Raw genomic sequence first — 10,638 nt, 5'->3', positions numbered from 1 at the left:
CCTCTCCTGACCCACCCGCTGCTCCCCTCAGCAGTGTACTTCATCGATCTGCCTGTTCTGCTCCCCACTCTGTCTCTGGTGGGTTCTCTCACCCTTCCCATCTCTGGCCTATACCCCAGTTCTGTATGAATAAGTAAATAAATCTTTTTAAAAAAACACTTTTTTAAAACAAAAAGCCTGATTTTTGCTTTAAGATTTTTAAATACATTTCTTTTAAAAATACTGTATTATTTTTCATTTTATTTTTTAAAAGATTTATTTATGCATACAAGAACTGGGGTGTAGGCCAGAGGTGTGGCAGACGTGGGGTGGGGTGTGAAAGGATTCACCAGAGGCAAAGTGGGGAGCAGGCTGATCTATGGAAACACATTGCTGAGGGGAGCATCAGGGGAGACAGGAGAGTTCTATTGCGCCATGTGGGTCAGCTCCCAGGCCGGGGACCAACTCATGCTGTAGTGGCTGCTGATAGCATCATAGTGCTGAGACTTAACCCCTTGCACCACAAATGAGGCCCTATTTTTCATTTAACAAAGTAATACTTCTTGGAATATAGAGTGTTTCTACCCTGGTGCCTTCTAGGTGTGACAATGTGGTGTGTTTCCTCCCTACTTTATGTAGAAACATTCAAATATACGTATTGATATATGGTGTCTCCCCTCCTCCTCTTAAAATTGGACCACACTGTACTTATTACTTTACAACTTTTTTTTTTAATTATTCATTCCCAGCTTAGAAAAGGTAACAGATTTGGGAACAGTTGAGAGTGGAGTAACCCAAATATTAAGCACCCCATCACTCATGGGCCACCTACTCATGAGCGCATCCCACACTGACTGGGCTGGGGGCTTAGTCACCTGCTGGATGGCTGTGGCCACGCGGCCTTGGAAGTAGCCCGGGGGGGTGGTGTTTCCCTCTCCCCTTAGCCCACTGAGCCAAGAGACCATGAAGCAGACCAGAATCTCGGCATCTCAGGAACCCAAGTTTGCTCCTTGTTTCGTCCTCATTCTTCACACAGACGTACTGGAGGACTTCAGCTCCTCATCTCATGCATGATAGATTCTGCAGCTGTCTGATTCCATAACCTCAGTCAGCATTTGTTAAGCATTCACCCTGTGCAATGCACTGATCTAAGCTCTTTAATTACCTGAACAACCTTACTAAGATTAGTCACTTACCATGTCAAGCATAGAGGAGTTGGGCCACCTGCCAAAGGTCGCTCAGCCAGGAATCATCAGACCCATGACTTGGCCCTGGGCAGTCTTAGTCTAGATGCCCACCTCAACCACTTCCACTCTACTGAAGTGAGATTCTGGTGTTAGGATTCAAAGATTCTGTCATTCGAACGTTTGGCAATTCCATAATTGCATATCTAAGAGTAGATTTTCCTAGACTCTGTCCCAGGGCGGAAGGTGCCACCTAATCTAACCCCCACCAGATTCTTACATCTGTGCCTCTCCTCCATTCCTCCAGGGAAGGGCACAGTTGGTACCGGCTGCGCCAGGTTCTGAACCAGCGGATGCTGAAGCCAACGGAGGCTGCACTCTACACAAATGCAGTGAATGAGGTGATCGACGACTTCATGGTGAAACTGAAACATGTAAGGGCAGAGAGTGCCTCGGGGGACCAGGTGTCCGACATGGCTCACCAACTCTACAACTTTGCCTTAGAAGGTACTAGCAGGGCAAGGGGTGGGGGCATGGGTCAAGCCTGGGGTTGTGTTCCCCCTCCTCAAAATCCGGTATGCCACGGCTCTGCTTCTGTGATGGTCTCTGCTCCCCGCCAGCTATTTGCTACATCCTGTTTGAGAAACGTGTTGGCTGCCTGCAACGCTCCATTCCCCAGGACACTTTGTCCTTCATCAAGTCGGTTGAGCGCATGTTCCAGAACTCAGTCTATGTCACTTTCCTCCCCAAATGGACACGTCCTCTGTTGCCTTTCTGGAACCGATACTTGGATGGCTGGAACAACATCTTCTCTTTTGGTGAGGTCTCCAAAGAAGGCAACTGGAGTGTGGGTCTTAGTGTCTGTACATGGGCGGTCACCCCTAGGCCTTTCTCCTTCGTGCCTGCTGGTCCTTGAAGGCATGTGCCTTTTGACCTTGTCGTCTGCCTTTCTCTACGGGCCCATGTAGGGAAGAAGCTGATTGATGAGAAACTCAAGGAGATGGAGGCCCAGCTCAAGACAAAAGGGCCAGAGGGCATCCAGCTATCTGGCTACCTGCACTTCCTGCTGAGCAGTGGACAGCTCAGTCCTCACGAAGCCTTGGGCGCCCTGCCTGAGCTGCTCCTGGCCGGAGTAGACACGGTGTGTGAGTGGGGAGCAGGGGAGATGTTGAGGAGACAGGAGTTCCCAGCTCCCATCCTGAACCAGTTTCTCATTACCCCCCAACTGATCCTGACCTTTGCCCTTCTGTAGCATGGAGGTAGAACTTGAAGGGAAACGGGATCATTCAGCCTGGCCGAGGAGGGCGGGGGCTGGCACTTTGGTAACAGGGATCCACCACGTCCTGGAGCCTCTTGGGCAGCTGGGAAGCTTCATGTCACATCTAATCCTACACTTTCTTCCTGTATTTAAGGGCATTGAAGAGCTTGCTCACCACCAGTTCTCCAAAGGACTTTTGGAGATCCTTTTGTCCAGCTGGGTTTCTCTGTTACTGTCCTTTGTTGCTGGAGCATCTTAATCATATTGGTTCTCATCCCACAGTGGAGGCAGCCTGGAGGGCCTATGAACCCCGGTTCATATCCTGTCCTACTCTTGGCGAATGATTCTCCCACACATTGTGTGCAGTCCCTCATGTACCTACCCCCTACCTAGCTGGCCCCTTTGCTAGGAATCCCTCATTTCATCTCTTACTCTACCTTCCAGACTTCCAATACCATGACCTGGGCCCTGTACCACCTTTCCAAGCATCCAGAGATCCAAGCAGCCTTGTACAAGGAGGTGGTGAGCGTGGTGCCAGCTGGAAAAGTGCCCCAGCACAAGGACTTTGCCCATATGCCACTGCTAAAAGCTGTGATTAAAGAGACCTTGCGGTAGGATGGAGTTCCTGGGAGCCAAGTGTCTGTGTGTGGGAGACTACTGAATTCTCCCCGGGAGGATTCGCCCAGGGAGGCTGGTGGACTGGGGCTGGGGCCGGGTGAGATGGGAAGGAGCACTGGAGGGCTGAGGGAGCGGGCACTCTGTCTCTCCACGGACGAGAGGCAGAGGACATTTTCCTTTCCCTGAAGGCTCTACCCTGTGGTCCCCGTCAACTCCCGGGTCATTACGGAAAAAGAGATTGAAGTTGGTGGTTTCATTTGCCCCAAGAACGTGAGTGGAGCTTGAAAGCGGGGTTCCCAGGGGTTCCCCAGAGCCCTACATTGAGGTCCTGTTCATTTCTCCTCTCCAGACCCAGTTTGTGCTGTGCCACTTTGCAGTGTCTCGGGATTCTAGCGTCTTCCCAGAGCCAGAGAGCTTCCAGCCCCACCGCTGGCTGAGGAAGAGTGAGTCTGACTCCCTCAAGAGCCAACATGCGTTTGGATCTGTGCCCTTCGGCTACGGAGTCCGGGCTTGCATGGGCCGGAGGCTTGCAGAGCTGGAGATGCACCTGCTGCTGTCCAGAGTGAGTGGGGAAAGACAGGAGGGTGTGGGGGGCCAGAGAGGGGTGGAGGAGGCCTTGGGAGGGAGGGAGGGAGTCTCCCCTTGGGGGTACGTAGAAGAGGTCATGCACCGGGATGGCAGACACTCACTTCCTGCGCGCATCTCACCTTCCAGCTGATCCAGCAGTATGAGGTGGTCCTGGCCCCTGAGACGGGAGAGGTGAAGGACCTAGCCCGCATTGTCCTGGTGCCGAATAAGAAGGTGGGCCTGCGTTTCTTGCAGAGACAGTGCTGAGCCCTTGCTTTCCTGGGATTTGTCCCTGAGGTGCGCTAATTCCTGGCCACTGCTGTGTCCCAGATGAGGGGGAGAGAAGGTTGCAGCAACCCAGTGCTCCCCACAGGACTCTGAGATTTGCTGCCTTGATCAGTTTGAGCATCACCCTCTCAGATAAACAGCCACCCCCTTATCACATGCCATCCTTGGGGAAAGACAGAATAAAGGGACTTTTATGGATCATTGGAAACCTTTGTCATTCTTTTTGATGACCGAGATTTGCATCCTCTTCTGTGTTGAGGGAACATCTTCCTCCAATCTCAGAATCTTGGTAGGAGAGAGTCAACTAACTCTCTCCTTGGGAACCGAGGACACCCTCTATCCCCCAGACTACACAGAGAGGTCTTAGCTTTACCTGCAGTGACAGAGGCCCCTGGGGCAGGAAATGGGGTTTCCGGACATGGAGCATGGTACCCTCCTTCCAACAGAAAGTGCTTAACTATAGGCAGTGAGGAGGCACTCTAGGTGAGGCCTACAGAAATGACTCCTGGCGCCTCTCCTGGAGGTACTGTGTTGGCCCTGCTCAGGAGGGTTGAGAGTCAATCGCTGTAACGACTGATCTGGAGCTATTCCCTGTCTCTGTGTTTGTTGACCAAAAAAAAAAAAAAACAAAAAAAAAAAAAAAAAAAAAGCTCCCGCCTGCCAGTACTAGCTGAATTTGGAGCCCTGGGCTAATGCCTCCCCAACTGCCCCTTACGACAGACAGAGGAGGGGCAGGGCTCAGCCTAAGACACCTTCTAAATCGCTCACATCTATCTGAGGGGTGGAAACCAACTCCACCTGTAACTCTTGCCGCAAGGGAGCCTGGGAGATCCCGGTGATTAGCTCTGTGGCCTGTTCCATACAGGAAACTAACTAGAAGGCAGGTGGATTGGTGCAGAGAGCCCATGTCTGAAAAGTCCGTGAGTCCCAGCTCAGAGTCCCAACCTCAGCTGTAAATTTCTGCTGACTCATAGAAAATGAAAGACAAATTTTTATATCTGTGGGAGTTTGGGTTTGAATATATTAAAGATTTTTAATATATTTAAAATGATTTTTAATACATATTTTTTATATATTCAAGCTCAAATTCCCAAGATATAAAAAACTTTGACTTTGATTTTATATGAGTTAACAGAAATTTACAGCTGAGGTTGGAACTCTGAGCTGGGACTCACGGACTTTTCAGGTGTGAGGTGTGGACATGGATGGAGCTGGGAGGGATCACACTTAGTGAAATAAGCCAGAAAGAAAAAGAAAAATACTGGGTGACTCCACTCATAGCAGGAGCATAAGAAACCAAGAAAAAAAAAAACAAAACAGTAAGTGTAATAAAGTAAAAACAAAATCAACCAACAACTATAAACCAGAGACACTCTACTAGGGTGGAGAAGGGAACAGACTCAGAACTGGGGGGAAGAGTGTGCAGGACTGTGGTGATGGCACAGGGGTGAAGTGGTGGTGGGAAGTCCATGGAGGTTAACAATTGAGATGGAAAAATACACAAAATGAAGAAAGGTGTAAAAAAATTTTAATCATGTCATTAACCTTGCTAAAATCCTTCAGGGGCTTTCCTCAGCCTTGAAGCAAAGACACCATGATCTAGAAGCCAGGCCCCAAACCCGCCCCAGAAACCCTCCCACAGCCGAACCCAAACTCCTTGTACTTCCCTGAACACATCATGTTCTTGCCAGCCTCAGTACTTTGTATTTAATGTCTGCTCTCCTTGAAGCAGCCTCTTCCTCTTTAGTTGCCCCAGAGAACTTGATTTCCTTAGGGCACAGCTCAGATGTCACTGCCTCTCAAAGCCTCTCCTGAGCTCTCTGGGTAAGTGTGGACCCTTCCACTTGTGCTCCCCCCATACCCCACTCCTTCAAAACTGGGTACGCAGGGGCCCTCCCTGGTGGTGCAACAGGTTGAAGCACAGTACTAAGCTTCGCAGCCGCAGCAGTATGAGTTCGATCCCCGGCCAGGGTGTGACCCACAGGGCGCAGCAGACCTCTCCTATCTCACCCGCTGCTCCCCTCAGCACTGTATTTCAGTGGATCTACCTGTTCTGCTCCCCACTCTGTCTCTGGTGAATCCTTTCACTCCCTGCAACTCTGGCCTACAACCTAGTTCTTCTATGAAAAATAAATAAATAAAATCTTTTTTTAAGAATCCATGAATATCTTATACAATCGTGTGGGATATATCCAGAGAAACACATCATGAGGCAATTTTGTTGTGGGTATGACACAGAAAAATTACAAAAACTTCAGTGGAATCACCTGTTACACACTTAAGCTATTCAGTACAGCCTTTTGGAAACACTATCTGTATTTGTGGCCTATTGCTGACCCAAATGTAGTTAAGCAACTGATGTATATCCACAGCCTGGAATATTATTCAGCTATGAAAAAGGCATGGAGTACTGACTCCTACTACATCATTAGGGCTTACTGGGCCCTCCCTGGTGGTACATTGGATTAAAGTGCAGCACTGTGAAGCTAGCTGCAGCCGCGTCAGCACAAGTTCTATCCCTGGCCTGGGAGCTGACCCACAGGGCACAGCAGACCTCTCCTGACCTGCCCTCTGCTCCCCTCAGCAGTGTACTTCGTCGATCTGCCTGTCCTGCTCCCCACTCTGTCTCTGGTGAATCCTCTCACTGCCCTTGGACCTATGGCCTGTACCCCAGTTCTATATGCATAAATAAACAAATCGTTAAACAACAACAACATTGTGCTTACTAAATCAGACACACCAAAGACCACTAGGGTATGATTCCACTGATATGAAATGTTCACTATAGGTAAGTTCATAGCAACAGAAAGTAGATTTGCAATTATAGGAGGTAGGAGGAAGGGAGAATGAGGAGTGACTGAACGGCCAGCGAATTTCTTGGTGGTGATGTGTGTGTTTTGGATTAAGATACGGGTGATGGGGCATGGCTTTGTGAATATAATAAGAACCATTGAATTGTATACTTTGAAAAGACAAAATTTAAGATGTGTGTGAATTATATCTCACTTAAAAAAATCTACGAGGGTAAGTTTGGTAAGATTATTGAGAAATAGCTGGTGACGTAAGCAATCTTCCCAGGGCACCATGGGAAGGCCAGCTGTGCATGTTAGGGTCTAAACTCTAAGTGGGCAGGCACAGCTCAGAGGATTCTCCCTAAGCTTTTGGCATCAGTGGCAAGAGAACACTGGGTTCTTCAAAATTTAAGAGCTGAAGACTTATTAACACAATTATGGAACCTTGCCTCCAGAAGTGGCTGGGGAGAAGAGAAACTAAGATTTCTGTCCCCGAGAGAGAAAAATGACAAGCATGGTTTCTCTTTAGACTCAAGGTCCTTTTTGTTTAAATTTTTAAAGATTTTATTGAGAAAATATGCGTACCGCAAAATGCAAATATTAGCCATCTTCGGCTTATCTGGGGACTTGAAAATGGCTGTTTATATTCCATCACAATGCCTGGAAAAGACATTTAATGTAAATGAAAAAATTGCTTTAACAGTGAAAGGTTGGATGCCATATTGTAGCACAAGTCCTTTCTTGGCAACTTTCTCGCAGGAGGGTGAAAAGCATCAGCTCTGTTTGAGTGTTGGCACGCAGCCCATCTATGACCAGGCTGCCCCGCTAAGCCACAGTGTAGGGAGGTCACCACGATGCTCCCTGACCTAAGCTGACTCTACTAAGGAAGAAAAACAACAGGATTTAGGATAACTGCAGGAGAGTAGACATTACTCAGTGCAGCGGCCACACCATTGACTAAAAACAAGGTGTCTATGTCCTGACTCCTGTTCTTGCTGACTTGAACCTGTTGGCCAAATGAAGGTACATATGTGGGTAAGACTTTAAGAAACCTGATTTGTTTCCCTAAACATCTGTGCAGGATTCCTGGGAATAACAATAGTTAGTTAACCAGTGCTGTCTGTCTTTCATGTTCTTTCGAAGTTTTAACTGTGACTATATGCTGGCATGATAATAGGAGTTTATACCCGGTTGTTATTTATGATTCCAGTTTTAAGGTGCCTATCAAATAAAACTTGGCAGTTGTCATCGTGGGATGCACATACACTGTATTGTTCTCTACTGCAGGCGGTTTGGAGAAGACTAGTGAGAACACTAACAAACTGCCTGTCTGTGCCACTGTTCAGCCAGTGCTTCCTGAAGCTCCCAGTGCTAGAAAGAGTAGTTAGACCTGATAATGTAACCAACAAGTTTACTAATCATGACATTGAGGCATGATTCATGCTCATCAAGTGTGACTGCTCATAAATCTAATTTCTGTAGAAAATAAATAGAGGTGTCCAGGATCCACACCCAAGTTAGAAAATCAGTACATTTGGGAATGGGTCCTGGAATTTGCCTCCTGGTGCACATCCAAGGGCTGAGAACCACCAGGAGTGTTGTGAGAGAGAGTCAGGTTAAGCTAAGCAGTCTGGGGGTCCATTCTGGAAGCCACAGAACCACGGAAGGACCTTGGAGGTTGAAGGAGGAGCTGGGGGCAAGGATGCCTGGGAAACTTGGCCATCCCCAGGCTCACAGGGACAGCGTGCGGTTCACAGGAGGGCATGCCTTGGCTTCAGAGCCAGGGTGGAGACAGCTGCAATCCCCTTTCTAGCAGCTGTGACAGTGGCGGCCTGGTGCAGGAGCCCAGGGATGGCAGTGGTCAGAGAGGGCTCTAGACAGGGGTGGGGTGGTCCTTCAAAGAAAGGTCCAAGGGGAGAACTGAGGCCCCTGGGGATGGTGGGCCCAGAGGGTACAGACCCTTCACTGTGGGGACACACCAGGAGGCAGGAGAGGATGGAGTCTGCACTGCGGCCTCTGAGGTGCTCTCCTGCAGAGCGTGCTGGGGCTCCTTGGGAGAGACTGACCTGACCACACAGTTGAGGCTGGCTGCCTTCAGCTCCCCAAGGACCCTGTCACTTGAGACAGACCCAGCAAGCACCTGCATCCCATCCTCCCAAGAGAGCACCCAGACCCATCCTTCCCAGATAGCACCAGAGCAGAGCCAGCACTGCCCGCGGGTTACTGCAAAACTGGAAACAGAAGCTGAGGATCAACGAGGAAGTGGCTTCATTTACCGCCTGAGCAATGAGCTTTGCTGTCTCCACTGCATTGCTTTGTGAGGTAAATGGGGTGAGAACATAATTTAGAAATAGAAACCTCCCTCTCCTTACTGGACAGCTGGACCTGCAGTGTCCATGGTCACAGGGAAGGGTGACGCAGGAGGAGTCAAGTCTGGGCTTGGGGGTTACAAACCCTCAAGATGGGTGGCGAGAACGCGGGACACATAAGGTGAGTTTGGAGGAATATATGACAGGTTAGAGAATAAAGGCCCCTTCTTGCACTGGGTAAATATTCTACAGGGGGCGAGGGAGGCAAAGAGGCTGTAGACATTTCTGGGGTTCCTGAGGAAGGAGTTGCACCAAAAGACTTGGTGATGACAAACACCCCAGATAGGTTTAGAGATGATAAGAGCAGGCGAGTTAATAACTTTTTTGGTTTTGTTATAAATAAAAGATGAAAAAGAAATGTCGGTGGAGTCACAGCCTATACACAAAAGAAATGCCACTTGCATGTCGGTCAGTTACAGGTTTACCTTTGTGTCTTTGTCAGAAAGCTTAGGGACCTTGCCGCAAGTTCAGATCAAGTGACTGGAGCATTTTCTAGGTGAAACAAGATCCAGGTTCATGGGTTGTTCTGTTTTGTCTTCTTGATTGTCCATCCTCAGTGATCTGAATACAGGGTCATTGCTGAGGACTGAGAACAGTGTTCACTGGCAAGAGCTAAGGAAGACGAGGGCACAGTCTGCTCCCATGTGCAGCTAGCAAAGAACTGCTGCTCCACGGTGACCCCGGCAGCCCTGCTGCGACAGACAATGCCTGGGAAAGGGGGGGCAGTGCGGTTCCCCACGTGGGGGAGGGGCACAGGACTCCCAGGAGTGGGGGGCTGACTGGCAGGCGGTCCAGAGTGAGGAATCCAGAGCCCCTGCTCATGCTGGGCTGCTGGGCCAGTCATGACCCAGGTGGGGGGAAAGCTAGATGGGAGAGCATTCAGCAGTTGACCCTAGGGGAACCCCAGTGCCTCTGGCTAAGCTCTCCAGGCTTGACTCAGCGGTTCTCCTTAATTCCATCATCCCTTGGTGCACTGGGCATTCCTGGGGCTGTGGGGAGCACAGGCAGGACAAAGCAACTAGGGAGGGCTGGAGAAGCCTGTGAGGAAGAGAGAAGAGATGGTGGAGACATGCACAGGGGAGGCCCTTTCCACCAAGGAAACCTGCCCATCATCTACCTGCAAGCAGGTGGAATCTGTCCCCGACTCGTCTGTAACCCTCTAACAAATGCCTGAAAGAGCCCAGACGATGTCCGATTGCTGAGCTGTGCATTAGCTGCAGAAGACCCCTCCTTTTCCAGCCTTAGTTATTACCAAACATGGAAATTCCACCCAACAAGGGTTTATTAAGTGCTTCCTTCTTGCGGAATTCCAAGCTAGTGGGGACTGAGCTGCAAAACCCCCAGAGTGCATGAAGACGCGCCCTGCCCATGCCTCTCCTTCAGCCCTGCCCAGCCCCGGGGCCCGAGTGGGGGCTGGAATGAGACAAACTGGTGGCCCAGTGGTGGGTCCTCAAGGTTTTTGTAGGGCCGCTCAGCTGCGGGTGGGGCCGTGGTCACCAGCAGAGCCCAACTGACGGAGATCTAGGAGCCCAGGGGGACCTCGAGGGGCTGGCACTGGGGTCAGTGGCTCAGGGCAGAGCCTA

At 49.8% G+C, this 10,638-nt stretch overlaps 1 protein-coding gene across 1 annotated transcript in view; it reads left to right on the top strand.

Moving 5' to 3' along the window:
- The window catches only part of LOC101624913 (sterol 26-hydroxylase, mitochondrial), a 29,800-nt gene extending 25,316 nt beyond the window's left edge, over positions 1-4,484 (top strand). Inside the window, exons 3-9 of the mRNA XM_004674283.2 lie at positions 1,471-1,670; positions 1,784-1,981; positions 2,132-2,304; positions 2,866-3,032; positions 3,228-3,309; positions 3,389-3,601; positions 3,754-4,484. Of these exons, the coding sequence (XP_004674340.1) occupies positions 1,471-1,670; positions 1,784-1,981; positions 2,132-2,304; positions 2,866-3,032; positions 3,228-3,309; positions 3,389-3,601; positions 3,754-3,873 (1,153 nt within the window). The 3' untranslated portion in view covers positions 3,874-4,484. The remainder of the gene's footprint in view (positions 1-1,470; positions 1,671-1,783; positions 1,982-2,131; positions 2,305-2,865; positions 3,033-3,227; positions 3,310-3,388; positions 3,602-3,753) is intronic.
- Positions 4,485-10,638: the final 6,154 nt, after the last annotated feature.

The sequence above is a fragment of the Condylura cristata genome, unplaced genomic scaffold, assembly GCF_000260355.1.
Source record: "Condylura cristata isolate star-nosed mole 26May11 unplaced genomic scaffold, ConCri1.0 scaffold00002, whole genome shotgun sequence".
NCBI lineage: Eukaryota > Metazoa > Chordata > Mammalia > Eulipotyphla > Talpidae > Condylura > Condylura cristata.
This window is presented reverse-complemented; position numbering and strand designations above follow the sequence as displayed.